Source organism: Dermochelys coriacea, chromosome 12 (genome assembly GCF_009764565.3).
Source record: "Dermochelys coriacea isolate rDerCor1 chromosome 12, rDerCor1.pri.v4, whole genome shotgun sequence".
Lineage (NCBI taxonomy): Eukaryota > Metazoa > Chordata > Testudines > Dermochelyidae > Dermochelys > Dermochelys coriacea.
Window position 1 is genome coordinate 41,176,095 of NC_050079.1, and position 27,922 is coordinate 41,204,016.

The 27,922-nt window shown below is 52.3% G+C and overlaps 2 protein-coding genes across 7 annotated transcripts in view; both read left to right on the forward strand.

The window, feature by feature from the left end:
* The window catches only part of LOC119841373 (B-cadherin), a 44,232-nt gene extending 33,774 nt beyond the window's left edge, over positions 1-10,458 (forward strand). For all 3 annotated transcript variants that reach the window (XM_038368748.2, XM_043494816.1, XM_043494817.1), the window contains exons 9-16: positions 249-431; positions 1,360-1,604; positions 3,413-3,555; positions 4,852-5,076; positions 5,922-6,146; positions 6,409-6,539; positions 7,462-7,605; positions 8,747-10,458. In XM_038368748.2, coding sequence (XP_038224676.1) covers positions 249-431; positions 1,360-1,604; positions 3,413-3,555; positions 4,852-5,076; positions 5,922-6,146; positions 6,409-6,539; positions 7,462-7,605; positions 8,747-8,959 — 1,509 coding nt within the window. In that variant the 3' untranslated portion in view covers positions 8,960-10,458. The remainder of the gene's footprint in view (positions 1-248; positions 432-1,359; positions 1,605-3,412; positions 3,556-4,851; positions 5,077-5,921; positions 6,147-6,408; positions 6,540-7,461; positions 7,606-8,746) is intronic.
* Positions 10,459-13,460: 3,002 nt separating this feature from the next.
* TANGO6 (transport and golgi organization 6 homolog) overlaps positions 13,461-27,922 on the forward strand; it is a 95,896-nt gene continuing 81,434 nt past the window's right edge. For 2 of the 4 annotated variants that reach the window (XM_038368313.2, XM_043495295.1), the window contains exons 1-6: positions 13,462-13,602; positions 15,994-16,646; positions 22,348-22,464; positions 25,917-26,067; positions 27,315-27,451; positions 27,585-27,747. In XM_038368313.2, coding sequence (XP_038224241.1) covers positions 13,527-13,602; positions 15,994-16,646; positions 22,348-22,464; positions 25,917-26,067; positions 27,315-27,451; positions 27,585-27,747 — 1,297 coding nt within the window. In that variant the 5' untranslated portion in view covers positions 13,462-13,526. Of the gene's footprint in view, positions 13,603-15,993; positions 16,647-22,347; positions 22,465-25,916; positions 26,068-27,314; positions 27,452-27,584; positions 27,748-27,922 lie in introns of all 4 variants that reach the window. The other 2 variants (XM_038368312.2, XM_043495294.1) reach the window with 2 other exon arrangements.

Sequence of the window (27,922 nt, forward strand, 5' to 3'; positions counted from 1 at the left end):
TGGAAATAGGTGCCGTGATTCTGGCCCAGGATCTCCAGCTGCGGTTCCCTTTGGAGCCCAGCAGCTGAAGCAGTTGCACTGTGCCCTTGTGTGGAGGGTTCCGGCCCCGTTGCAGAAGCCAGACACTTAGGCTTTGTTGTTTTAAAAATCGATGGGATTCTGGGGCTGCGCCAAGTGCTCCTTTGGCTGGGCAGTAACCAGCCAGTCAGAGCGTCGCCCTACAGTCCAGCCTGTCCCTTCTATTGCAGTACCAAGCCACGGTGCCCGAGAACGAAATGGGGGTGCTGGTTGCCAGGCTGAGTGTGTCAGACAGGGACAAGCAGGGCTCTCCGGCCTGGCGGGCGAAGTACGAGATTGTGAGAGGGAACGAAGGGGGCTTTTTCACCATAACCACGGATCCCAACAACAATGGGCTCCTGAAAACTTCCCAGGTGAGTTGTGCCCACCCAGCGCCGCCTCAGCTCCCGTGCCTCACCTTGACGTGACTGACTTCGAAAATGCTACGGTCCGGTGGGGACGTCTCCTGGGGTTGTCAGCTGCACCGCTTCCCCGTCCTGCATCCACCCGCATTCACCCCAGGAACGTAAACCAGCCCGGCTCAGCCCTCCACTGCTCTCAGGCTGCAGGAGCACGATCCCCAGCAGAGGGTGCCCTGGGGAGCCCCCAGTCCCAGTCCCCAGAGCCCTGCTGCGTGCGAGTCCTTCCTCGGGAAGGTACAGCTCTGTCTGGGGTCGCAGGGGCTTACCCTCAGCCACCTCAAAACCAGCTCTACTGAGACTTACTCTTCTGAATCTCTTCCCAGCGCTGCTCGGGGTGGGGGGGGAGTCCGTCAGGTAGGATGGACTCGGGGCTTTAGGTTCCCAAAATTTCTCCCTCTGGATCTGGTTAGGGGCTGTGGGCCTGCCCATGAGGGGTCAGAGCTCGGTGCACTACCTCCCACAGGCCCTGAGGGACTGCACCAAAGAATGGGGAGGGAGCTCGGTCAACGGATTAGACCAGGGGACTGAGAGTTGAGCAATCCTGTCACAGAACTTCAGTGCTTCCTTATCCCCGTCAGTGCGGTGGGGATGTTCTCCCTCCCAGGAGGCTCGGGCACACGCGGGTGGAGCACTTGGGGGGGTCTTGGATGGAAGGCACCTGGGGAAGGGAATAGCGCTCTCAACGGACCTTCCTGAAGCGAGCCTGCTGACGGGCGGAGTTCCTCTGCCACCGGGTTAACGTGTCCTTTCTCCAAGGGCAGGATGAATAGCCTCCCAGCAATTCAGAGCACTGCTCCTCTGGGAATTCTCCCTGGCGTTAGCGGGGGTTTATATTTTGTCTCTCCTGGAAAGCTGACTCCTTCCTTTGCATCCTTTCCAGGGCCTGGATTTTGAGGTGCAAAGCCAGTTCATCCTCAACGTTGTCGCAGTGAATGACATTCCCTTCTCCGTGCCTCTCCCAACTTCCACAGCCACCGTTACTGTGAACGTTGAAGATGTGAACGAAGCCCCAGTCTTTGATCCACCTATCAAAAATGCAGTGGTCTCAGAGGATTTGCCTGTGGGACAGCAAGTCACCTCCTACGTGGCCCGGGATCCAGATAAGAGCCAGATGCAGAAAATCAAGTAAGGGCAGGAATGCTGCAGATAAGTCTTGGCAGGCCCCACAGACTGAGCTCACAGCAGCCATTCGATTTGTGTATCAGCTGCTCAGGCCACCCCAAATCAGTCGAGAAATGCTGTGGAGCAGACACAACGTGGCCTGTGCACAGCCTTTCTGTGTCCCATGGACCCAGGGGAAAGCCAGGCACTAAGGAGGTTCTGATTGTTGGCAAACTCCTCCTTCCTGCATCGGAAATCATCTCAATCATCTGCTCTCTTGAAAGGAAATAAAAGCAAATTCTCCAGGCAGATCACTGGTACGATTGCCCTGCCAAAACTCATACCTAACTTGGCACAATCTACCTTCCTGCTTGAAAATTGCATAACTGGAAATATACCGAGCTGGCTGTTTGCCCAGCTAACCAAGCAGATCAGGGGCGTAGCTATGTGTGCAGCACAGCCAAGCTGCCTGCAGCTCCAGGCAAATCAGGCTGCTGCCTGGTGACACGAAGGCCTGGTTTACGCTACAGTTAGGTTGACGTAAGGCAGCTTACATCTAACTGTGTAAGCGTCTACACTAAAATGTAGCTCCCACCGATGTAAGTCAGCCACTACACCGACTTCATAACTCCACCTCCGCGAGAGGCGTAGTGCTTCATCAATGTAGTGTCCGTGTAGACACCGTGCCACTGACGTTGCCTGTTGGCTGTCAGCTCTGCATGGGGCTCCAAGCTGTACCCCCCTCCCCAGCAGCAGGGCTCCCAGCCATAGGCACCACGGCAGGAGCACCCACGGGGAAAAATTGGTGGGTGCTCAGCACCCACCAGCAGCTCCCTGTGGCCCCCAAGCTCACCTCCGCGCCGCCGCCACCTCCTCCCCTGAGCGCGCCGCCACTGCTCTGCTTCTCCCAAGCCTGCAGCGGCGCACTCAGGGGAGGAGGTGGAGCAGAGGTGAGCAGGGGCGGGGAGCGGTTCCTCTGCTTCCCCCCAAAGGTTACTTCCTAGGCCCCCCAAGCTCACCTCTGTTCCACCTCCTCCCCTGAGCATGCCGCTGCGCCGCTTCTCCCTCCTCCCTCCCTGGCTTGCTGGGGAGGAGGGGAAATGTGGTGGGCCGGGGGAGTGGGGATTTGGAGAAGGGGTTGGAATGGGGGCGGGGAGGGGGCGGAGATGGGGCGGCGGGGGGGGGAATGAGCACCCATCGGGCACTGGCTAAAGTTGGCGCCTATATTCCCAGCTGTCAGGCCCAGGGCAGCAGGGCTCCAGGTGTCAGTGCCACACTGAAGTCGGTCAAAGTGCTTCTGCAAGTGTGGACGGGAAACAGTGTTTTAATGACTGGGCTGCCTGAACGTCGACTTAATTTTGTAGTGTAGGCATGCCCAAATCCACCCTTCCACATCTCTCTCCTGAGCTCTTCCCTTCAGTTCCTTTAGCCCTGTACTCTTGGTATCTCTCTACTTGTCCTCCAGCCATTGAGAGAGGAAAACAGCCCTTGGTACCTCTTTTCCTCTTTCACTGGCTGGAGGGCAAGTAAACAGCCCTTCTGGTCTGAAATGAGACAAGCTGCATTCCTGCCAGCAGTTTGCGAGATAGAATGAACCCTAGCAAGCACCAGAGAGCCCTCGGCAGGGAGGCGACCGGTCCCCGCCTGCAGGGGATGTAAGCGTGAAAGGGGCCGGTTGTTCACAAACCTAGTTTGCTAGATTTCAGCCTTAAACGCTCACTGTCAAATTCATTTCACGTTTCCATAGAGCATCGCCCACCTGCTCAGCCCCCACACACCCCCTCCCCCCATGCTGGACCTTTCTCCTCTTACCTGCTTGCCCTCCCCTCCAGGTACAGCATGGGGAGCGACCCTGCAGGGTGGCTGGCTATTGATGCTGAAAATGGCATCATCACGGCTAAACTCCCTCTGGACAGGGAGTCAAGCTACGTAGTCAACAACATCTACAAGGCCATAGTCCTGGCTGTCGACTCTGGTAAAGACACGCGGCTCCCTCTTGTTTCGGGCCCCCGTTCTCTGTCCGAGTGAACTGCCTGTGTGATGTGCTGTAAGGCAGGGATTGCTCGCAACTCTCCGGCAGCAGCGCTGCCTTCACGCTGTGTTTGGATACAGACGCCCCTGGCAAGAGAAAAGGGTTAAAACCTCGCCTCGTTCTTATGCAGCGGCTTTCCTCCTCCAAGTCCTGCACTGCTCCACAGAGTAGAGAGCAAATAGCTGCTATCCCGGCGGTGGGGAAAGTGGCGTACGAGCCCCTGGCTGCACTGTATAATATTCTGGGACAGCAAAAGGAAAAATAGTGCCCAGTGGACACTGCTTGAGCAAAACGTGATTGCCCAAGCTGGGACATGGCCAAGACCCCAGGGCTAATGCCACGGGAAAAGTAATGGTCCCATGTGGTCTGCACTCTCCTGAGAGACAGCGATGGACTAAATCAGTGTTGTGGGAACGCTCACTAAAGCATGGCACCGTTTAAGGCGGGGTGGGCAAACTTACGGCATCCAGCCCGTAAGACCTTTTAATCTGGCTCTCGAGCTCCTGCCGGAGAGTGGGGTCGGGGGCTTGCCCTGCGTGTGCTATGGCTCCTGGAAGCAGCAGCATGTCCCTCATCCGGCTCCTATGCATAGGGGCAGCAAGGGGGCTCTAGACGTTGCCTCCACCCCAAGCACCGGCTCTGCAGGTGCCACAGCCAAGGGGGGACATGCCGTTGCTTCTAGGAGCTGCTTGAAGTAAGCGCCGCCCGGAACCTGCACCCCTGACATCCTCCCACAACCCATCCCCCTGCTCCAGCCCTGATCCCTCTCCTGCCCTCTGAACCCCTTGGTCTCAGAATGGAGCATCCTCCTGTACCCCAAATCCCTCATCCCCACAGCCCACACCCTCAGCTGGAGCCCTCAACCCGCCCTGCACCCAAACCCCTTGCCGTAGCCCTGAGCCCCTTTGCGCAGTCTGAACTCATTTCTGGCCCCACCCCAGAGCCCGCATACCCATCCGGAGCCCTCACCCGCTCCTGCACCCCAACCCCCAATTTCATGAGCATTCATGAACTGCCATACAATTTCCATACCCAGATGTGGCCTTTGGGCCAAAAAGTTTGCCCACCCCTGGTTTAAGGCCATCAGCCCAGCTCCTCCCCGCCCCGGCCCATCTGATCACAAGATTTTCCCCCAGCTGCCCATGCAGTGCTCGTACCAGGTGTGGGAGTCGGCTGGGCGGCAGAGTGTGTGGGATTCTAGGGTCCCCTGCACTGAGCCATGGTGTCGCTCTCCCTTAGGGCAGCCATTCGCCACGGGCACGGGGACGTTGCTGCTGACCCTCAAGGATGTGAATGACAATGGGCCAGTGCCAGAGCCACGGGAATTTTACATCTGCAATCAGAACCCAGTGGTCCAGATGTTAAATATTGTGGACCTGGACCTTCCCCCGAACACTGGCCCCTTCAAGGCGGACCTGCTGCACGGCTCCGGCTCCAACTGGACAGCAACTGTGAACACACAGGGTAAGGGGCTGGGCCGCTGTGCGCCCCTCTCGGCTTGTTCTGCTGCGAAGCAGGCTGTCCCCCAACCCTGGCCTTCCAGAGCAGTCAGTTGTGTGGGGAGCTACCCCGCGCTGGCGTTCCCACTCGGGCTCGTGGCCCAGGGCCTGCCAGGTAGAACTGGGCCCATCCGCCGGTTCTTTGTTGCTTTGTTTGACTTGCAAAACAGCCTGCGGAGCCACAAGGCTGTTCCAGTTACTGCTTGTGCTCCCCGCCCCCACAGAGCAAGAGGTAGGGACCCCAGTCCCCTCTGGGGCCTGGTGCGTTCTCACTAACCTGCCCAGCCGCTGCTCCTCAAGAGACTGTGAGAGCTCTGGAGCAGGCATGTGTCTGCCGGGCCACTCTTCAGGTGCCAGCCAACCCTACCAGTCTCCTGAAGCCACAGCTGGTACCTGAGGGTAGAGCCCCCCTAGGAAGGACCCCAAACGTGTGAAAGGGGCTCAGGCTTCCCCACTCCCGCTGGTCCTGCTGGTTGTAGCCAGTGGCAGCTCCACCCCCCTAATGTCCCCAATGCCAGTCACACTGCCAGCTGTCAGGGTTGTGGGCTTCCCCCCACCCCTATGAACCCCAAGCTCCGTAAACCTCCCTGCAGGAGCCGGGCTTTGCGGACAGCCAGGCCCTCCCAGCGGGGAGGCTGCTCTGCAGTGTGTCCGGCCATAGAGCTGGAGGGGCTGGCGGCTTTGGCCTCCCACCGCGCCGGGGTCCTGCAGCAGTGCTGATGTGGCATGGCCAGGTCTCGGTGCTGAGACTACCCGCCTCCAGGATCCCATGACTTTCTGACTTGAACCCTGAATCCTGCTCTCCCCCAGGAGACAGCCTGGCCATAAAGCTAACCAAATACCTGGAGCCAGGAGAATACAACATCTTCCTGCAGCTGGAGGACAACCAGAGTAAATCCCAGGTGACGTCTGTCAAAGCCAGTGTGTGTGATTGTGACGGGGAAGCCAGGAACTGCGAGAGGAGAGGAGCCATCGCGAGCGGTCTGGAGATCCCGGCCATCCTGGGGATTCTCGGAGGAATCCTTGCCTTGCTGAGTGAGTACCGCGGGTGGAGTCCCCTCACCCCGGAGAGAAGTGAAGAGCCTCCCATGCCTGCCAAGCGAGTTACTGTTGCAAAAGGCCTTAACCTCAGACTCACGGCAACTGCTCTCGCTGCTGAAATGACTCCCCAGCGTGCACCGTTGCCTGAGAGCTCCCTGGCTGGAGCAGTGCATCAGAGGGAACTGCTCTCCAGCCTGGCCTGGCAGTGCAGGTTGCTGGCCCAGATAAAGGCAATGCTTTCACTCCCTCTTTCCAGTCCTCCTGCTGCTGCTGCTGCTCTTCGTGAGGAAGAGGAAGGTGGTGAAGGAGCCCTTGCTCCTCCCCGAGGACGACACTCGAGACAACATCTATCACTACGACGAGGAGGGCGGAGGGGAGGAAGACCAGGTGGGTGGAGCTCGGAAGCCGTTGCTTTAGGAAGGCCCTGCTCTTGGGGCAGAGCAGCTCCCCTGCATGTGGCTGGGGCTCTGTGCTGAAAGTCTCCAGCCAGAGAGCATCGCGGGGACCTCCTCCAGACGCGGGCAGGATGGGCTCTTTTTGTGTCTTGCCCAGACTCACAGCCAGGCTCATGTGGCCTGGCGAGGTCACACAGTGGGTCAGTGGCACTGCCGAGCTCTGAAACCAGGATCCTCTCGATCCAGCCCTTGCTGTGCTGATTGGCGCTGCGGGCATCCCACATGGCTCCCCGAATGCGGCGGTCGCCATCACCCAGGGCCTGGAGTTACGCTGCGTCTTGGTCGCCAGCTGCCCCCTCAGATCTCCGACACCCCCCACGTCAGCCCCTCCACTGTGGGCCAGGCCATTCAGACAGCCTGAGTGTGACTCGCTTGGCACGTTGAGTGCGTGTGGCTGATGCACAACGGGGGGGCCTGTGGAGCTGGCTGCCACTCGGGTCTCGGTGTGGCCCTGGCAACGCTGCCCGTGGCTTCTCGTGGCCAGTAACGTTGGATTTGCTTGTGCTTCTAGCACTGACATGAGCCAGTTACGGAAAAGGAGGAGGAGACAAGAAAACCCACCCGGCCTTCAGCACTCCTGCCCCCTGACCCCTCTCCCCCCACTTCGGCTACCGCTTCCCTGCAGGTCTTGGTACAGAGCCGCTCTCTGCAGTGCCCCTGTGCAGGGCTGAGAGCTAGACATGCCCCGAGGGAGGCGCTGCTGTGGGGTGCCACTGCAGGGGTGGGGGAAGTGCCTGCCGTTGGGCCCTGCCTAAGGCACCCCCTTTAAACCTTGCTTTGGCTGCATCTCGCACAACAGCCTGGCTTTCTCTTGCCCGTTTCCTGATATCCCATCTCTTCTCCCTCCTCCACAGGACTATGACCTGAGCCAGCTGCACCGCGGCCTGGATGCTCGTCCTGAGGTCACCCGCAACGATGTCGTCCCAACTCTCATGCCAGCCCCGCAGTACCGGCCACGCCCCACCAACCCTGACGAGATCGGCAACTTCATCGATGAGGTGAGTGGGCTCGTCACTGCCCGGCAGGCAGAGGAGTCAGTGGCTCAGAGCTCTGACTCTGTTAGCAAGGCTCCCCGCTAGCTCGGGCTGTGCAGCAGAATCAATTGCTGCAGGCTGGGCTGTGCGAAAGCCCTTCCTTAGACCCTGCACCATAATTCCTAAGGCTCCATCTCTGCGCCCAGTGGAGACACTAAAGCCAAAGATCCAGAATGTGAAACCCACTGGGGCCAGGGCATTCTAGGTGTCAGGCCCTGGCTAGGGAGCTCTTTCCTGCAGTTTAGGACTAGCCCCCTTCAGAGCCTGGTGCACAGCCCTTCTCTTCCCCCCAGCCTGCCCCCAAGTAGCGAAGGCAGAGAGGAGTCCGATTGCCATCCGTTATAATGCTTGGAACTCAGCATTTTAATTTTCTTGGTGACAGCTCAGGGATCCCCTCGCAGCTGTGTGCAGTACCAGAGTGCGCCAGATACAGGCGCTCCAGAGGCATCTTAATCACCTGGTCAGGACTGGGGTGCCTGGGGGGCCAAGCCCACGGGGACAAAGGGAGGGGGAGATGGCATTCCTGCTGAGCATCCATGGGGGAGCTAACTGCCTTGCTGGATTGCCCCCCGACCCCTCGGTGGGGCTCAGGTGCAATTCCAGAAGACTGCCCAGATCATCCATGGTAGTGTTGGCCCTCTTGTTCCTCACCTGCTTCTGTCAGCCATGAAATAGCCCTGTTGTCAACTGGGATAAGCCGTGCCCATGTGCAGCGCATCTACACAGGGGTGAGCACGGCTAAGAATACCTCCAGTGCAGACAGGGCTCCGGGTGGATCCCCCTGCACCTCTTCACAGTCAGATCGTGTTGTGAAGGGTTCCTCTGTGGTTACGAGAGCTAGAGGTTTAAGTTTCTTCCAAAGAGAAGCTGAGTCTCTAGCACGAGATGCCAGCTCCCATGGGTGCAGGGTGCCATTGCATGGGCTGCTGACTGCGATGCAGATACAGAGTGTGCAGGAAGGGCTGATTCTGGGACAGCAGAACTGTACTGCCCCTCCATTTAAAGTCTGCCTGAGATTCTCCTGAGGGCATTCCCCGAGTGGCACCTCTGGGCAGGGCGAAGCTGTTGCTCTAGCTCATGATTTAACGCTCCTCCTCACCCCCAGAACCTGAAGGCGGCCGACACTGACCCCACCGCCCCGCCATATGACTCCCTGCTGGTGTTTGACTACGAGGGCAGTGGCTCCGAGGCGGCCTCGCTCAGCTCCCTCAACTCCTCCGCCTCAGACCGGGACCAGGACTACGACTACCTGAACGACTGGGGTGGCCGCTTCAAGAAGCTGGCCGACATGTACGGTGGGGGCGAGGACGAGGAGTAGGTGCCACCAGTGTGTGTGGGCTGCAGCCAGGCGACACGTGAGAAGTGTCGCTGCGGCCCATTCGACACACACCAGCAAGGTCTTCCCGAGCGGGCTGGATGGCTGAAATTCCCTTTCCTTAGCAGACAATAGCACTACATGAATCTTTCCTCCTCACAGCCCTGGCTCAGTTTCTTCAGCCCCTGTCGTTCAGCCGTGGATAGCCAATGCTTTCCAGGTTAATGGGGGTGGGGGGATTCTGTTTTAGTCAACCAAGGGCCTTGGTGGCAGCCTGCCTGGAGTGTGAGGCTTCTCCCCAGAACACGCTGCACTTTGACAGCTTCACTGTAGGGGCTGCAGGTCCCGGCATGCTCAAGGCAGAGCAACGCACGCTGGGATCTACAGCCTCCACAGGCTGACTGGTCCTAGGAGAGGGCAGATGTGCCCCACTCTTTAGTTACCCCAGTTTTGTTTCCTCTCGTGTGGCTGGGGAGCTCCTGGCTGCTGTTACTTCCCCCAGACGGCCAGCCACTTCCACTTCCCTGTGCCCACGTTAGTGAGTACCCACAGCCACCAGCTAAACGGCCTAGTCTTGCCTCTTTGCAGCACACTAGGCCAGGGGTGCCCGGAGAACGCACTCACACCAGTCTGGTGCTGTGTAGCAATGTCTTCACCTGCCGTGCTGCAGGCCTGTCGGGACAGGGGCCTGCTAACTTCTGGAGGCTCCTCTCCTCCAGCGGCATCATTAAAAGGTAACCATTTCCCCAGTGTTCTCAGAATACCTCATTCCAAATACAGGAAGCCTAGCGGGAAACTCCCCTCCACTAGCATATGGGATTTGTTCACTTTTTAATGCCACCCATTGTGTGGTTGGGTGCTGTGTGTGCCCATGGAGTGGGTGTGTTCTACAAAGGAGATGCTGAAGAGCAAGCGTGAAGTAGCCTCTTTCTCAGTAACTGTGGAGACCAGCTACCGCTGGGCCAGTCTGGAACACAGCCAGATTGCGGGGGACTTTGCCAGAGATATTTTTATTGAATTTTCAGATGCCCCTTATTTTTAATATTATTGTTACCCTTAACCAAGAGCTGCACTTTGATACGTTTAGCGCTGTGCCAACCCAAAGACCAAAGATGATGGTAGCCCGTTTATAAGCAATCACAGGCACAGGAGATATGGGGGAGAGCCCCCAGGAAATCCTCAGGGAACGGACAGTAGATTCACACCCTTTCCTGGAGAACCCCAGACTCACCTTTATGTGCTGGTTTTAATGAACCCAGCTCGTCCCTGTCCGAGCGTTCATGTGCTTGGAACCGCATGATGATTTGTCTCTCTGTGCTGCAGTAGTGACTTTCCATTTCCCTAGAGTTCACTGTTCTTTCCCACCCCGACACTTTGCCGTGCACTTCTTACCCCTCCAAAAACCTGGATTATAAACCAACTCTTAAGTAAAGTGCTCTTGAGTCCCTCCTCTCGCCAGTGCGGCTAAGAGCTGTAGTCTGTCCTCTGCCGACTGGAGGTGTGACCCTGAAGAAGTGTCACATGACGTTCGTGCCTAGTAAACTTGGGGCTCTGTATAAATAAATGCAACGTCTAAAATCTGACTGTCAGCCCAGTTTGATGCTATATTTTTGTATAAAGTTCATTCATATTTCTGAATAGAGGAGAGAGGATCTATAAAATTACCAGCCAATACCATGCCATGTTCTTTTCACATAGTATTTAGCATGATGTCTTATTTGATTTAATAGCTATAGGCCGATTTATATTTTTCCATAATGCTAGATTGTGGCTACTTTCTTCATTGTGTTGTCTAATCTCTAGCGTGTGCAGTGTAATTACTATGCAATGCAGCTTTTAGAAAAAGGAAATGGCTTTATTTGGTTTCTAAACTGTGTATTTGGCTGCCTTAATACTTTGTACCTTTCTGTGATGGGGAATGGTGGGACACGAAGCTCAGGGAACAGCAATAGCTTCGTTTTAATCTGAGTACATTTTTATAACATTTTAATACATATGTTTTAAAAAAATACTTTTCTCTTTTAATGTCAAGGCTAAAAGTCTCTGAACTGGTTTTGCTGCCCGTAGCTCATTGTGAATATTCTGTAGAATGGTGGTTCTCAAACTTTTTTTTTCGCAAACCACTTGAAAATTGCTGAGGGTCTCAGCAGACCACTTAATGATCTTTTCAAATGTTGTTTGTACCATAGATAACTCTTGTAAAGCGCTTTGGATAAAAGCGCTATATAAGAAAACTTAATAATAATTAAAGTTTTTTGGTTCTACAAATAAAAGCACACAACTCATATTTTAATATCTGTAGTCTTACCTTTCTAATGCGATGGACGTGGCCTCTCTCCCCCACTGCAGCAGCCTCCAAGCTGGGGCTGGGAAGGACGGGGGGGGTGTCTCTCCCCCGTCACTGAGCTGGGGCTGGGGAGGAGGGCCATCTCTTCCCAGCAGCCACAGCCCTGGAGCTCGGGAAAGTCACCTCTTTCTCTGGCCGCCTAGCCCTGCACATCCCAAATTCCCCCCACCCCCTCTTCTCACCCCACTGCCCCCTCCCACCTACCCCTTACTTCCCCCCAGGCCACCACCTCACCTTAAATGTGGATCTTCTCCAGGGTCCAGGCACCTAATTAGTGGAGTCATGCCTGCGCGGTTCCACTGATTAGGTGTGTGGCCCTTCATTCTCTCGTGTATGGCTGCCCAGGCACGCACCTTAGAGGGAACGATCCATGGACCACCTGAATGGGGCTCGCAGACCACTGTTTGAGAACCTCTGCTCTATAACTTTAAAGCTGAACTCCAAGCCTGTCCCCCAAGGAGCAATGCTGTGGTGTCTGTGATCAACCTTGGCTGGCTCCTTTGGAAAAGAACACCAAAAGCCAAATGCTTTCTGCAGCCTCTGGTTATTTTATATGAAAATGGCTTTCGGAACAGCCACACGCCGTGGGACAAACCTGGAGTGCTTCTAGCAGAGCAGGAACTAGCTAACAATTCTCATTCAAACAACTGGAAAAGCACCTGCTATTGCTTCATACACCAATGGAGGGGTCAGGCTGGGATCCCTTTTATACAAACAAGGCACAATAAAGGTCAGAACTAGATTAATTGAGTTTTGGGGCTAACTCAAAACAGCACATCTCCCTGCAATGGTATAGGACAGGCCCAGCCTACACAAGAAAAGTTTTGCTGATCCAACTATACAAGTACATCAGCAACTCCCCACCCCAGTATAGAGGCAGTTTCCGCTGGCAAGAATTCTTTTGCTGGTATAGCTCATACCAGTTCTCCAAATGAAATAAGTTATGCTGGTATAGCTGCATCTACCTTAGGACTTTTGCTGGTGTAGATATGTTGTCAAAATTCACCCCCCTCTGGAACATGGTTACACCAGAAAAAGGTTCTAGTGTAGACATAACCATAGAATGATAGTGAACCACACCATCAATGCTGGCTATTCAGCAGCAGAAATCGTAAGGAGAACTGAATGGTTGCTGAGAGTGAATGCAGTTTTACCCTGCTCTCAGCTTCTTCCTGACAGACCCTGGGTGCATGGGACATGATGATTATCAGGTGCACTGGACACAAGGCTGAACTGGAGAACGGGGCTCCAGCCTTGTACTGTACACACTACCGAAGGACACTGGTGCCCTGTGTGCCCAGCCCTAAGGTGTGCACATGTAACTATCCACATATTCGCTCTCCAGTGGGCCATGTGGGGCACAACTGGCTGAGCAGAACTAGAAGAGGCAGGAGTCCAGCCAAGTAGCAAGTGGGTGGGTAAATCCTCCATTTGTTGATCTGGGGTAGGAAATGGAGGCAAGAGGCTAACCTTCCTCTGTCAGCTGCTGGGTGGAGGGCTGGAGGCCGGTCAGTGCTGGCAAGGAGTGAAACCTGAGTTGTTGGGACAGAACTGACTTGGGCTGCCAGGAAACCAGGGTCTGGCTACGCTCCCCAGGGCTGCCAGCAGCACCGGGATGGCCTCGCTCGGGGGACCGGCGCAGCGACAACGGGTTAGATGGAACTGGTCTGTTGCGTCCCTGGCCTGCCTGTCTCATGGCTGAGGGGCCCCCTTAGCCCGGGGCCTTGGGCTGCCCCAGCTGCTAGGGCCCAGCGCGGGGGCTGCAAGGCCCTGTCCACGCACCCTGTACCGGGGGAGCCGGCTGGGCGGGGGGCCCCGCTGCAAAGCCTGGCTGCGTTGGGGGACACGGGGCGAGGAGCAGCGCGGCTGCAGAGGGGCCGAGGAACGACACCCCCGGGAGCCGGGCGGGAAGGGCCAAGCCCTGAGCCAGGCTACGAGCCGACTAACTGCCCACGGTCTGACCCTCCCAGGAGGGCGGGAAGACAGCTCACGAAAGCTTAGGCTCAAATAAACGTGTTAGTCGCTCAGGTGCCCCAAGTCCCCCTGGTTCTGTTTGCGGACACAGACTAACACGACTGCTGCCGTGCGGCGCCGTTGGTCTGACCCTCCCAAGATGGCGGTAGGGCCCGTCCGCTCCTCCCCCTACGGGGCGGCACTAGTCTGACCCTCCCAAGATGGCGTCTCGGTGCGCTATTGTGCGCAGGCGCAGGGGGCGCGGGCGCGATGGCCGGGAGTTTGACGCTGGAGCGGGTGGTGGAGGCGCTGGCGCTGCTGCTGGGGCGGCCCGGAGGAGGCACCGGTGAGAGGGGCGGGGACTGTGGGGCTCGCATGTTGGGGTCCCCGCACACGCCCTGGGGGGTCTCTACCGCCCCATCCCCGCAGGAGTCCCCCCGCCGCCCCCCATTGCCTGCGTGGACCCCCCCGCCGCCCCCATTGCCCGCAGCAGCCCCCCCGCCGCCCCCATTGCCTGCGTGGACCCCCCCCGCCGCCCCCATTGCCCGCAGCAGCCCCCCCGCCGCCCCCATTGCCTGCGTGGACCCCTCCCGCCGCCCCCATTGCCCGCAGCAGCCCCCCCGCCGCCCCCATTGCCTGCGTGGACCCCTCCCGCCGCCCCCATTGCCCGCAGCAGCCCCCCCCGCCGCCCCCATTGCCTGTGTGGACCCCCCCGCCGCCCCCATTGCCCGCAGCAGCCCCCCCGCCGCCCCCCATTGCCCGCAGCAGCCCCTCCCCGCCCCCCATTGCCTGTGTGGACCCCCCCCCGCCGCCCCCCATTGCCCGCAGCAGCCCCCCCGCCGCCCCCCATTGCCTGTGTGGACCCCTCCCGCCGCCCCTCATTGCCCGCAGCAGCCCCCCCGCCGCCCCCCATTGCCTGCGTGGACTCCTCCCGCTGCCCCCCATTGCCCGCAGCAGCCCCCCTGCCGCTCCCATTGCCCGCAGCAGCCCCTCCCTGCCCCCCATTGCCTGTGTGGACCCCCCCGCCGCCCCCATTGCCCGCAGCAGCCCCTCCCCGCCCCCATTGCCTGTGTGGACCCCCCTGCCTCCCCCATTGCCCGCAGCAGCCCCTCCCCGCCCCCCATTGCCTGTGTGGGCCCCTCCGCCTCCCCCATTGCCCGCAGCAGCCCCTCCCCGCCCCCCATTGCCTGTGTGGGTCCCCCTCCTCCCCAAATGCCTGCAGCAGCCCCTCCCCATCCCCATTGCCTGTGTGGGCCCCCCTCCTCCCCCATTGCCCTCAGTAGCCCCTCCCTGCCCCCCATTGCCTGTGTGGGCCCCCCTCCTCCCCCATTGCCCTCAGTAGCCCCTCCCTACCCCCCATTGCCTGTGTGGACCCCTCCCGCCTCTCCCTTTGCCCGCAGCAGCCCCTCCCCGCCCTGTAAGTAGTGTTTTGGAGTTGGGGCTCAGGCTCTGAAGCCTGCAGGGTGGGCTTCAGAGCCCAAATTCCAGCCTGAGCTGCCACTTTAAAGTGCTGTCTATACAGCTATTTTTAGAGCACTGGCACTTGCCCTGGGTTGGGAGACTGGGTCCAAAATGCTGTGTAAGCATACTTCAAGTAGGGAAAAGGCAACAAATCTTGATATTTATTTTCACCCAATGGATTGGGGAGGGCAGTTTCTCACCAATTATCAGAGAGCAGGAGAGAGTCTTTCTCCTTGTGTATCTTCCTGAGTCATGGAAGAGGTACCAAAGTCTTTTTATCAAACTCTTTACGTGCAGTGCACAGGTACCAAGCTCTTGCTTGGTGAGTTCCATGTTGGTACTTTCTTGCTAGCTCAGATAAGCAACAATGTGGCGCATCCATAACCCCTCTGAGACAGGGATAGTCTCTTTATCTGGGCCCTGTGCAACGGGGTCCAATTCTGGCTACTATGACATAAATTGTTAGGCTCTAAGGTGCTACAAGTCCTCCTTTTCTTTTTATGACATAAATGTTTATTATGTTTGTACCCCGACCTTAAATCTTCTCCCAGGTTTCTTATAGGCTCAGACACCTTGCTTTCAACTGCTCCTTCTAGCTGTCTGTCTTTCTTTGTCGCTCCCAGGTTTTCTCTTCTCAGAGTATGTCTACACTGCGAAGTTGTCAACAAAACTTTTGTCTTTCACAGGTACTTTAAAAAATCCACGCTTCCCCCCACCCCACCCCCCGAAAGACAAAAGTTTTGCTGACGCAAAGGACAGTGTGAACTCGACTTTGTCAGCAGAAGCGCTCTCCTGCCAACAATGCTAACGCCGCTTGCGGGGCTGGAAGTATTTTATTGGCGAAAGTGCTGACAAAGTACCGACGAAGAGCGTTTGCACATGCTGACTTTTAGCAACAAGGCTGTGTCGACACAGCCCTTTCACTAAAAGCTGCGTGGTGTAGACAAGCCCTCAGTTTTTCTGTGTTCTGCCTCCCCCATGCCTCACAAACACAAAACAGTACTTGGCAAAACCCCTCTGACTCTTAGCCCAAGAACTCTTGGCAGGTTCACAGCCCCCTTTTGCCTTGTGATTAATTTATCCAGACATTTATGTTAATGCAGGGTGTGTTCATAGCCAGGGTCACAGAGGTTAATGAGCCAAGGAGTAGCCAGTACCTCTCAGCAGAACACTAATAATAATAGCTATGGAGGGACAGTATATGGCTTAGTGGAGGGCAGGTGCACCGCTCTTGCAATCCTTGTACTGTACGTGACCTATTTGTTTTTCCTTTTAGGAACAGATTCAGGTTCTCTCCAGGTGGCAAAACATGCAGATCTGCTTGAAACCTTAAACTCCAACTTGGCTGCTTTAGAGGAAAAGCTTGGTCAGGGTCCCCAGTGGAATGAACTGTGGAGCTTGAGAGCTGAAGTCAGAGAGCAGGCTGTTTGGCTAGAAAGCTCTACAGATGTGACCTGGAGTTTTACTTGTCAAGTCCTGCTGTTACTGCTGAGTCTGAAAAAGTGCATGATCATCTTAGCTGCTGCTTATCATCCAGCCAAACCAAACCCTAGGACCTCTGAAGCTGCTCCAGCTCTCAGCCCTGACACGCTCAGTATCTCCCAGCAGAAGACTGTTCAGTCTGCATTGCAGTTTGTGATTACCTTGGGCCTTTGTCCATATCTCTTGCCTGGGGTTGGAATCCCACTGAAGCACAGGACAGAGTTCAGTGCTGTTGTTCAAGATGTGGTATCTCCCAACGCTTCCTCCAGTGCAATGCATAGGCTCTATGCCAGCTGTACTGCACTGCTGCAGATTGCACAACAACCATCTTTAGGCAACCTCATCCTTACCCGCCACCTTGGGGACCTCATAGCAGGTCTGTGCCAGCTAGGATTCTGCCCGATCAAAGAAAAGGGTGAGCAAGCCAGACCATTGGAGCAACTAAAGGTGTGTATTCTGATTAGAATTTCCTGCCTTAATTTTGTGTATAGGCCCCATCCTGTAGCTTCCATTTTTCTGGGGCAAAGACAGCTATCTGGAAGAGACATAAAACCTTGTGCTTCAGGACTTCAGCCAATCTCTTACTACTAGGGAGCAAGATGAGACCTTCCTTGGGGGAGAAGATTATCCCATTTCTGCCTTCTGTGTGGTGTCTTGCACTTTCCTTTGAAGCAGCTGGTACCAGCAACTGTCCTAGACAGGATACTGGGCTAGCTGAACCACAAATCTGACCTTGTCATAAGAACATAAGAATGGCCATACTGGGATGGACCAATTGTCCATTGAGCTCAGTATCCTGTCTTCTGACAGTGGCCAGTGGCAGAGGCTTCAGAGGGAGTGAACAGAACTGGGCAGTTTATGGAGTGATCCATCCACTGTTGTCCAGTCCCAGCACCTGGCAGTCAAAGACTTAGGGACACCTATGGCATGGGGCTGCATCCCTGACCATCTTGGCTAGTAGCCATTGATGGACCTGTCCTTCATGAACTTTATTTAATTCTTTTTTGAACCCAGTTATTCTTTTGGCCTGCACAACATCGCCTGGCAACAAGTTACACAGGTTGACTGTGTGTTGTATGAAGAAGTGCTTGCTTTTGTTTGTTTTAAAATTATTGCCTATTAATTTTATTGGGTGACCCCAGGTTCTTGTTTTATGTGAAGGGGTAAATAACACTTCCTTATTCACTTTCTCCACGGCATTCATGATTGTACAGACCTCTGTCATATCCCTGCCTTAGTTCTCTTTTCTAAGCTAAACAGTCTTTTTAATCTCTTCTCACTTGGAAGCTGCTCCGTACTCCTAATAATTTTTGTTGCCCTTCAACCGAACTGTGTGCAGTATTCATGATGTGGGCGTACCATGGATTTATAGAGTGGCAATATGATATTTTCTGTCGTCTTATCTATCTCTTTCCTAATGTTTCCTACCATTCTGTTTGCTTTTTTGACTGCTGCTGCACATTGAGCAGAATGTTTTCAGAGAACTATCCACAAAGACTCCAAATCTTTCTTGAGTGGTAACAGCTAATTTAGACCCCATCAATGTGTATGTATAGTTGGGATTAAGTTTTCCAATGTGCATTACTTTGCATTTAACAAAATTGAATTTCATCTGCCATTTTGTTGCCCAGTAACTCAGTTTTGTGAGACTCTTTTGTAACTCTTCGCAATCTGGTTTGGACTTGATTATCTTGCTACTTTTGTATTGTGTGCAAACTTTGCCACCTCGCTGTTTACTCCCTTTTTCCAAATTGTTTGTAAATATGTTGAACAGTACTGGTTCCAGTACAAATCCTTGGGGGACCCCATTATTTACTCTTCTACACCAGGAAAACTGACCATTTATTCTTACCCTTTTTTTGTAGCTTTTAACCATTTACTGAACTGTGAAAGGACTTTCCTTCTTACCCCATGACTGCCTCTTTTGCTCAAGGGGTGTCTGCTGCTGTCTGAACTTACAAGACAGCATGCTGACATGCCCTCAGCCCCACCAAAAACCCACTCTCTCTCCCCCCACGTACACACAACACACTCCTTATCACATTCCACCCCACCCTCCCCATTTGAAAAGCATGTTGCAGCCACTTGCATGCTGAGATAGCTACTACAATGCACTGTTCTCTGTGGCCGTTGCAAGAGCTGCTAATGTGGCCACGCCAGTGCGCTTGTAGCTGTCAATGTGGACAGATTGCAGCGCTTTCCCTATTGCGCTCTACGAAGGCTGGTTTAACTCAAAGTGCTCTACATCTGCAAATGTAGCCATGCCCTCAATTTCAACCAGTTTGCCCAGTACTGAAGTGAAGCTTACTGGCCTGTAATTGCCAGGATCTCCTCTGGAGCCTTTTTAAAAAATAGGCATTACATTAGCTATTTGCCTGTCATCTGGTACAGAGGCTGTTTTAAGCGAAATGTTACACACCACAGTTAGTGGTTCTGCAATTTCATATTTGAATTCCTTCAGAACTCTTGGGTGAATCCCATCTGGTCCTAGTGACTTATTACTGTTTAATTTATCAATTTGTTCCAAAAACATCCCTACTGACACCGCAATCTGGGACAGTTCCTCAGATTTGTCACTTGAAAAGAATGACTCAGGTGTAGGAATCTCCCTCACATCCTCTGCAGCGAAGACCCACGCAAAGAATTCATAGTTTCTCAGCAACAGCCTTGTCTTCCCTGAGTGCTCCTTTAGCGCCTTGCTCAGTCAATGGCCCCACTGATTGTTTGCCAGGCTTCCTGCTTCTGATGTAATTTAAAAAGTTTGTTGTTAGCTTTTGTGTCTTTGGTTAGTAGTTCTTTAAATTCTTTTTTGGCCTGCCTAGACTTGCCAGAGTTTGTGCTTCTTTCTATTGTCCTCAGCAGATTTGATTTCAGATTTCTAAAGGATGTCTTTTTGTCTCTAACCACTTCTTTTACTCTGTTGTTTAGCCATGCTGGCATTTTTTTGGGTCCTCTTACTGTTTTTCTTTCATTTTGGGGTATACATTTAGTTTGGGTCTCTATTACTGTGTTTTTATGAAATTTTTATGCAGCTTACAGGCATTTTGCTTTTGTGACTGTTCATTTTAATTTCCATTTAACTAGCCACTTCATTTTTTGTGTAGGTCTCTTTTTTGAAGCTAAATGCTACTGTGGTGGGTTTCTTTGGTATTTTCCCCCCTACAAGAGTGTTAAATTTAATTACATTATGGTCACTATTACCAAGCGGTTCAGCTATGTTCATTTCTTGAATCAGATCCTGTCCCCCACTTTGGACTAAATCAAGAATTGCCTCTCTCCCTGTGTGATCCAGGATTAGCTGCTCCAAGAAGCAGCCATTACTAGTGTCTAGACATTTTATTTCTGAGGTGACGTGTTCCTTGTCAATATGTGGATGGTTGAAATCCCCCATTATTATTGGGTCTTCTGTTTTGGTAGCCTCTCTAATCTCCCTGAGCATTTCACAATCATTGTCACCATCCTGGTCAGGTGGTTGGTAGTCTATTTCTATTGCTATACTCTTATTATTCAGGCTTGGAATTTCTATCCATAGAGATACTATGGTACTGTTTTAATTCATTTAAGACTTTTACTGTATTTGACTCTCTGCTTTCTTTCACATACAGTACCACTCCCCCACCAGTGTGACCCACTCCTATATATGTTGTACCCTGATATTACTGGATCCCATTGATCATCATTCTACCAAGTTTCTATGATTCCTGTTATATCAGTATCCTCATTTAATACCAGGCAGTCAAATTCACCCATCTTACTATTTAGACTTCTTGCATTTGTATCCAAGCCCTTATAAAATTAGTCTGCCTTCATGTGATGTAATTGAATGGGACTCTTTTTTGTTGTCTGTTTCTCTTCAGTTCCTACCTGTACTTTGTCAACTTCTATCCTCTCCTTGTTACAAGGATACAGAATATTTTCTTTAATAAATCCTGCCATACGGGATGTATGAACCATGTGCTCTTCTGCACCTATCAGTTTCCCCCACTCCTTAGTTTAAAAACTCCTCTGTGACCTTTATAATTTTACATACCAGCAATCTGGTTCCATTTTGGTTTAGGCGGAACCCATCCTTCCTGTATAGGCTTCTCCTTTCCCAAAAGATTCCCCCGTTCCTAATAAACCTAAATCCCTCCTCCGAACACCATTGTCTCATCCACTCATTGAGATCCTGTAGTTCTAACTGGCCCTGCATGTGGCACTGGAAACATTTCAGAGAATGCTACCATGGAAGTCCTGGACTTTAATCTCTTACATAGCAGACTAAATTTGGTCTCCAGGATCCCTCTCCTACCTTTCCATACGTCAGTGTTACCTACACGTACCATGCTCCTCTCCAACCCTATGCATAAGGCTGTCTAAATGTCTTGAGAGGTTGACAACCTTTGCACCCAGCAGGCAAGTCACCATATGGTTCTCCTGGTCATCAAAACCCCACTATTTATATTTCTAATAATCAAATCCCCCATTACTATTACCTGTCTCTTCCTACTAACAGGGGCCCTCTACCCCAGAAAGGTATCCTCAGCGTGAAAGAATACAATGGCAGCATCTGGAAGGAGGGTCCCACCTGTGGGATTGTTTCACTCTGCTCCAGCTGGATGTTCCCCTTCCCTGAGACTTTCCTCCTCCTCAGCAGCACAGAGGCTGCCATGGTGGGGGGTGGAACTGCTCTACTTTGGCCTTGTCTACACTACAAATTAGGTCAACTTAAGTTAAGTCGACCTGCAGCCAACACAGTAATTAAATCTACGGCTTGTGTCCATTACTACCCTCCTTCCGCATGTGGTGCGCATCCTCACCAGTAGCGCTTGTACCGATTGAAGTGGGGCATTGTGGGGCACTGACAGCCACACAGAGTTCACAGCTGGAACCCTCCTCCTGCCTCAGGGCTGACAGCCCCAGCTGTGAGCCAGGCACAGGGCTCAGTTTCACAGTTGACATGCTTGTCAGTTTCATGGCTGTTATTATTTCACAGTTTCTCTCTGGCTGTCAGCCGGTCCAAGGTGGGGCTTACAGCTGGATTCCTGTCCTGGGGCTGACAGCCAGAGAGGAAATGTGAAATAATAGCAGCCCTGAAACAGACAAGAATGTCAATTTCACTGCTGGTAGGCTCCTTGCTATGTAAATGAGCCCAGTGCTGGTGTCACAGCTTAGACTCTCAGCCCTGAGGTGGGGATGGGGGGGATCCCACTGTAAGCTCTGCTGCCAGGGCTGGCAGCCGGGAAGAGGTATTGACAACCCGGAGTCCCGCTTCCACCTCCCAGTAAGGGATGCGACGGAGAGGAGAGCCCGAGCCCGGGCTCTCCTCCCCCGACAATCCCTCACTGGGAGGTGGCAGCGGGGCTCCTGGTTGTCAGCTGCCCGACAGCGGGGCTCTGTGCTGTCAGGGATCCAGCTGTGAGTCCAGCACTGAGCCGACAGCCAACAGGCAATGTAAGTAACGCAATTACTACACAGACACTTTGTCACCCTACTACATCAACCTGAGTGCTACGCCTCTTGCAGAGGTGGAGTTATTAGGTCAGTGTAGTGGGCGTCTTACATCAGTGGGTGCACCATTCTAGTGTAGACAGTTAGAGAGTTAGGCCAAGGAAAACTGTCTTATGTCAACCTAACTGTAGTGTAGACCAGGCCTGTGTCCCGCAAAGTCTCATCTGTGTATCTCGCTGTCTCTCTTAGCTCCTCCAGTTCAGAAACTCTCGTCTCAATAGGTCATATTCGGTCTCTGAGAGCCACGAGCCGCTTGCACCGAATGCACATACACCACCTGCCCAAAAGGCAAGTAATCGCTGCATTCAGTTCAATAAACAGGATGGACCCCACTCTGCTGCTGGACTTCTGCCTGCATTGTTTTTACTCTTGCAGGGTTGTTTTTTGTATTTGTTCCTTGAGTGTGTGGTAGTTCCCCTGTAACAGTTGTTCCTGAACAGTTTTTGTTTATATTTGCCTTAACTAAAAAACATCCTGTGTCAGACAGAATTTAGAGTGGTCTCTAGATACCCACCTGGATGTTTCCCAATCCATGGCTTATAAGTTGCTAATGGTCCAGTAGAGGGAGCCAGGACCTAGCTAAATACAGACTCTGTGCTGCTTTACTGTTTGCCTGTGCTGTATTAATATTCCAGCACAGAGACCTGTTGTTTTTCAGGGCCTTACAGAAGAGCAGAGAACCCGCTGCAGGGAGGCCTTGAAGAGTGTCTTGGATCGAGTCTACCAACCCCTAGTGGTCCAGGAACTGCTTGTTCTTCAGGGTGGATCCAAACAGGTACCAAGGATGCCAACTGGTTCTGTAGCTGGTCAGGAGGTGGGGGAAGGGAATCTGATTCATGAGGCTGTCTCCAGTGCCTGCACCTTCCAGTGGTACAGGAGCTGGAATAGGATATGCTAGAGCAGGGGTGGGCAAACTTTTTGGCCTGAGGGCCACATCTGGGTATGGAAATTGTATGGTGGGCCATGATTGCTCATGAAACTGGGGGTTGAGGTGCGGGGGGTGGGGGTGAGGACTCTGGCTGGGGGTGTGGACTCTGGAGTGGGGCCAGAAATGAGTTCAGGGTGCGGGAGGGGGCTGGGGGTTGGTGTGTGGGGGGGGTGAGGGCTCCAGATGGAGGTGTGGTCTTTGAGGTGGAGTTGGGGATGAAGGGTTTGGGGTGCAGGAGGGTGGTCCAGGCTGGGACTGAGGGGTTTGAAGGGAGAAGGATGATCAGGGCTGGAGCAGGGGGATGGGTTACGGGAGGAGGTCAGGGGTGCAGACTCTGGGCGCACTTATCTCAAGCAGCTCCTGGAAGTAGCGGCATGACCCCCCCCCCCCGGCTCCTATGTGGAGGCATGGCCAGGTTACTCTGCACGCTGCCCTGTTCGCAGGCACCATCCCTGCAGCTCCCATTGGCCATGGCTCTTGGCCAATCGGAGCTGCAGAGCCGTCACTTGGGGTGGGGGCAGCATGCAGAGCCCCCTGGCTGCCCCTATGCGTAGGAGCTGGATGGGGGGACATGCTGTTGCTTCTGGGAACCACGGAACGTGCGGAGCCGGGCAAGCCCCTGACCCTGCTCCCCGGCAGGAGCTCAAGGGCCGGATTAAAAGGTCTGAAGGGCCAGGTGTGGCCCCCGGTCTGTAGTTTGCCCACCCCTGTGCTAAAGCATTAAACTGCAATTTCCTAGCTATCTGTCCAACCAATGGGATGAAGATGTGGGGCTTGGAAGAAGATGTGGGGCTTGGAATATGCAGCAGAGACTTGCATTTGAAAGCTTTGTTTTATTTTTATTCAAGCTACATACTAGGAGTGAATCTATTTTCTTGAAAAGATAATAGACGCACAGAAGCTTCTTCCCTAGAGAAGATGGTGCTCTGGATCCATCCTTGCTATGTTGCTTCACCAAATATAATGCTGTATCAGCAGGGATGAATCTGGCTCGTTGTGGCTGGTTTATATGCTTCCTGACAAACCAGCTGAATTTGTGCTAAATACACATTGATGACTACTTCCTCCACTCTGAGATTGGCTGGGCTATTTGTCCTAGAAACTTGGCTATCTTACTAGTAATGAATAATGCAAAAATACGTTAATAAAACATTATGGATTAGAATATAAATGCACAAAAATCAGCAAAATTGTGGCTCCTACAGCAAGAGTGACCCTGTCTCACTGAACATAAATATTTATGGCATAAAATAGTAATAAAAATTCTACTTGTGATGCCTGCAATAAAGCAGAGTTGCTGTGAGAGCCATAATTTGGAATGTTAATTTTTGTGCATTTACCCTTGTAGCTAGAATACAGAACTTGTCAATTCCACAAGCTGACTACAGCTCCACACTTTCTTCTTTGCAAAGAAATTGTTCTGAGACGCACCTTGTACGCTTTGGGTGCTCTATGAATAGTAACTAGACATTCCTGGCAATGCTTTGTTCATTGGGTTAGCTGTGCTTTCCCCAGAACTCCAAGGAGTGTATGTACGTACCGTTGGCTTCCATCAAAGCTAGTACAGCATCAGTTCAGCAGTTTGTATTTTGTCAAGCTTCCAACATGACTGTCCTTCTGGTGAAGTGTCTTGTCCTGTAACTTTCCTATGTCACTCTGGCAAAACAGGCATTGATTTATCTTCAGGCTATGAGGCGCTAACTTGAGCAAATACCCATTATGGCCACACTTTCCAGGGCGCTGTGTGATGTGTTCAAAAACAAAAAAGGAGATGGGGAATGTGGGATTGGCCTGTGAAACTGACAGTTCCTGATTTCAACCTGTACAGGACCTCTGGGAAAAGACTGTTACTTGGCTTTAAATGAACAGAGGCATTGCAGCTAGATGCATGTATTTCCTCCCATGTAGCAATTTAAACTAGGCCATGTTTCAGGGTGTTCTGTGGGGCTGTAAACTGGGAGAACCAGGGGAATTCAGCACACTGAGAACTATGTTGCTATCAGGAATTCAGTGTACCACTTCTGGTGAAATGAGAAATCTGAGCCTTGGTTTTAAAACCCTAATGCACAGTACAGTATTGCCCCTAAATTGGAATTGTGTGTTCAGAAACGCTTGGCTTATACTGCTAGATTTACTGGCAAGGAGAATATTAGAATATAATATTTCCTTTCAAGAATCTTGTATGGATCCTCAATATATAGAGTCTCTTAAATACCTTTTCTAATTGCTTATCTGAATAGTGTCAGCAGTATTCTTGTGCTCCAACTGTATAGTGTTATGTTGATCCATCTGTTTGGACTGGCAGGTATCAATCAAAGTTGATAATTTTGAGCTGCAACTGTTTTCACTTAGCACTGCAGGCTTAAAGGGAGGGCAGCTGCTCTTTAAAGAAAGCTGCTGTCTAGGATGGAGGTTGCTCCTCTCCCTCTGGAGTGTTAGGTTAAAGCAATATGAAAGAACAATCCTTTGAGGGATTCGGGGTGTCAGATCTCATTAAATAAACCAGCTGGACACTTCTGATCAGTTCTGACCTGGGTTGCCAGTAGCTTTGAATCTGCACTGATTCGTTCTTATTTTATCTTTCTTCCTCCATAAACACCCTTTTTATTTAATGTAGCAGTTTAACCTGGAAGTGAGGGCTGCCTTGTAAAGAAAAAGGTGAGAGAATCCCCTGAGCTACTTTCTCAGTAAAGCAAACACGCACCTGCCTTTTCCACTGTTGGCATGACAGGTGACAGCAAATGCTGTCCATACAGACTTCATGATTTCTAGGTTTGCAAATTCTAGATGGCACTGGCATTTGTACTGGAACAGCACCTGTCCTAATACTGATACACATTCGGGTTGTTTCCTTTTTTGACCACGTAACCTATAGATTGGTATTCTCTGTCTTCTCACCACAATGCTTTATTATCATGCCCTGCAGTCACTGGACTTGGAATTGTTCTCCTCTTAAGCGCAATGAGCCCTGATTCATACTGAGAACCCCCTGTGTGACTCACTGGTAGTGAGACAGTCAAAGCTGATGCATAACCCCAGGAGAATGTAATTTAGGGAAAGAAATCTCTGCATGGAGCAGAGGCTCGTGGGATGCTCAGCCCACCTAATTAAACCCTAATTATCTTGGTGCCATTGGGTGGTGAAGTGATTTTTAGAAAATTCCCTCTGTGCTGTGTTCCTGCCATGACATACATCAAAACCCTTCATGGCAGAGAGCATGTCGTCTTGCACATCTGTGAGAGCTTGCAGCATTCTCTAAAGAAAATACATTTCCTATCCCCCTCTCCATATCCCTTCAGGGCTTGCAGTCCCCTGGACAAGAGGTGAAACAGCCGCTTGCCCAAGCTCCAGCTTGGCTTCGGCGTCTCTGTGGACAGCTGCTCTCGGAGAGGCTGATGAGACCCAGTGGGGTTCAGGCTGTGGTCCGGGGCATCATGGAGGGAGCAGGAAGTAAGTATGTTGCTCAGACACTGTCATTTGTGTTTCACAGATTATGAATGAAATGAGACTTCCAGGGTGGGTCAGAGATCTTCCCATCCCATGAAATAACAAGCTGGAATAGCATTATGGGGACCCTCACATAAGAGATTTTCTTTTATTAGACTATAAATACTTACACACGCACACTGGTTATGCTTGCTTCTGATCTTAAAAAGGGAGTACTGAGCTCCTGAACTTCCTGACACCTTTTGTCAGGGTGTGTTGTTACATTTCTGGGTTTTGTGCCTGGAAACCTCTACAATTATTGAGAAAATATAAATAAAATGACAAAACCTAGGGCAAAAATACCTGTGCATATGAAATGCCAGTTCCTCACTCTTGTGAAGAATAAGTTTTTGTTTTTAAAGATCTGTATTGTTGATCTTTTTATTAGCTCCTGTTTCTGTAAAGGGCATGGGTGCAAGGGAACAGTGCTCTGTATTAGTAAATGATGATCATCTGGGAGAGGAGTGAGATCGATTCCACACTCAGTAAGAAGAAAAGGAGTACTTGTGGCACCTTAGAGACTAACAAATTTATTAGAGCATAAGCTTTCGTGAGCTACAGCTCACTTCATCGGATGTAGCTCACGAAAGCTTATGCTCTAATAAATGTTAGTCTCTAAGGTGCCACAAGTACTCCTTTTCTTTTTGCAAATACAGACTAACACAGCTGCTACTCTGAAACACTCAGTAAGGTTTGGAATGTCAAGGCTTACCACTGCCCCCCTCTGGCCAATTAGCTCAGGAAGGGGTTTCTCTCCAAGACTAGGTGAACCTGACCTCTGGGACGTGTGTTTCATAGTCTGCCCTCCCAGAGCCCCTGCCAGGGTGGTCAGTCTTGTGCTATGGCTCTCTGAGAGGGTCTTGAGATCACCTCCTGCCTCCAGTGCTTGGTTGTTATGCTTGTGAGTTGGAGTTGACTGCTGGAGTCCAAGGCTTTTGATAACACATTGTTCCCTTCCTCCAAAGCAGCAGGGTAGTCATCTGAAAGACACTTGGGTGGTGAAGTGATTTTTAGAAAATTCCCCTCTGTGCTGTGTTCCTGCCATGACATACATCAAAGCCCTTCATGGCAGAGAGCATGTCGAGATTGAGAATTGTTAAAAACAAAAATCCAACTTTTAGCCTTAAACGTGTGGCTTCAGAAAAAACTGCACTGTTGTTTGGAATGCCAAAGTCTAATGGGGTCTGTGTCCCGCTCTCCTTTGCTTTCAGTCAGGGTAGCTGGTGGCAGCGGCACTGAAGCAGCAGCTGCAGACTGGAGAAAGTGCGACATGGTTGCTAGGATCTTGGCTTCCTGTCCTCAGCAATCTCTGTCCCTGGAGGATTACTACTGGCAGGTGTGCCCACAGGTATGCCCTTCATTCCCCGTTCTCACCAGAGCATGTCTGCAGTGCTCATGAGCAGGGGATTGTGTGCTTAGCCCATAGTCTGTATGCTCTCTCTGTTTCCTGACCTGTGTTGTATGTGAAATTTCCATTCCAGATTCTAGACTTATTGCATATTCAGGATAAGTTGACGGCACACCAGTTCCAGAGAGTTGCCACCACTTCCCTTCTCACTATGGCCAGAGAATGCCCTCAGCTGGCAGTGAAATATTTGCTCCATCCCATGCTAGCACCACTTCTCCAATGCTGGGATATGGCAGGTAACGGTCCATCTCTCTTGGTCATGTAGTTCCATAACATATCCGGCAAACCCTCTCACTTGAGAAGGGAAGATCGGTTTCTCTTTCTGTCATACATCTTTGGGCTCATCCCCCTGAAACAAATCCCATGGAGTAATCTCTCTGCAGATCTGGGGTCCCGATCCTTCTATCAAGG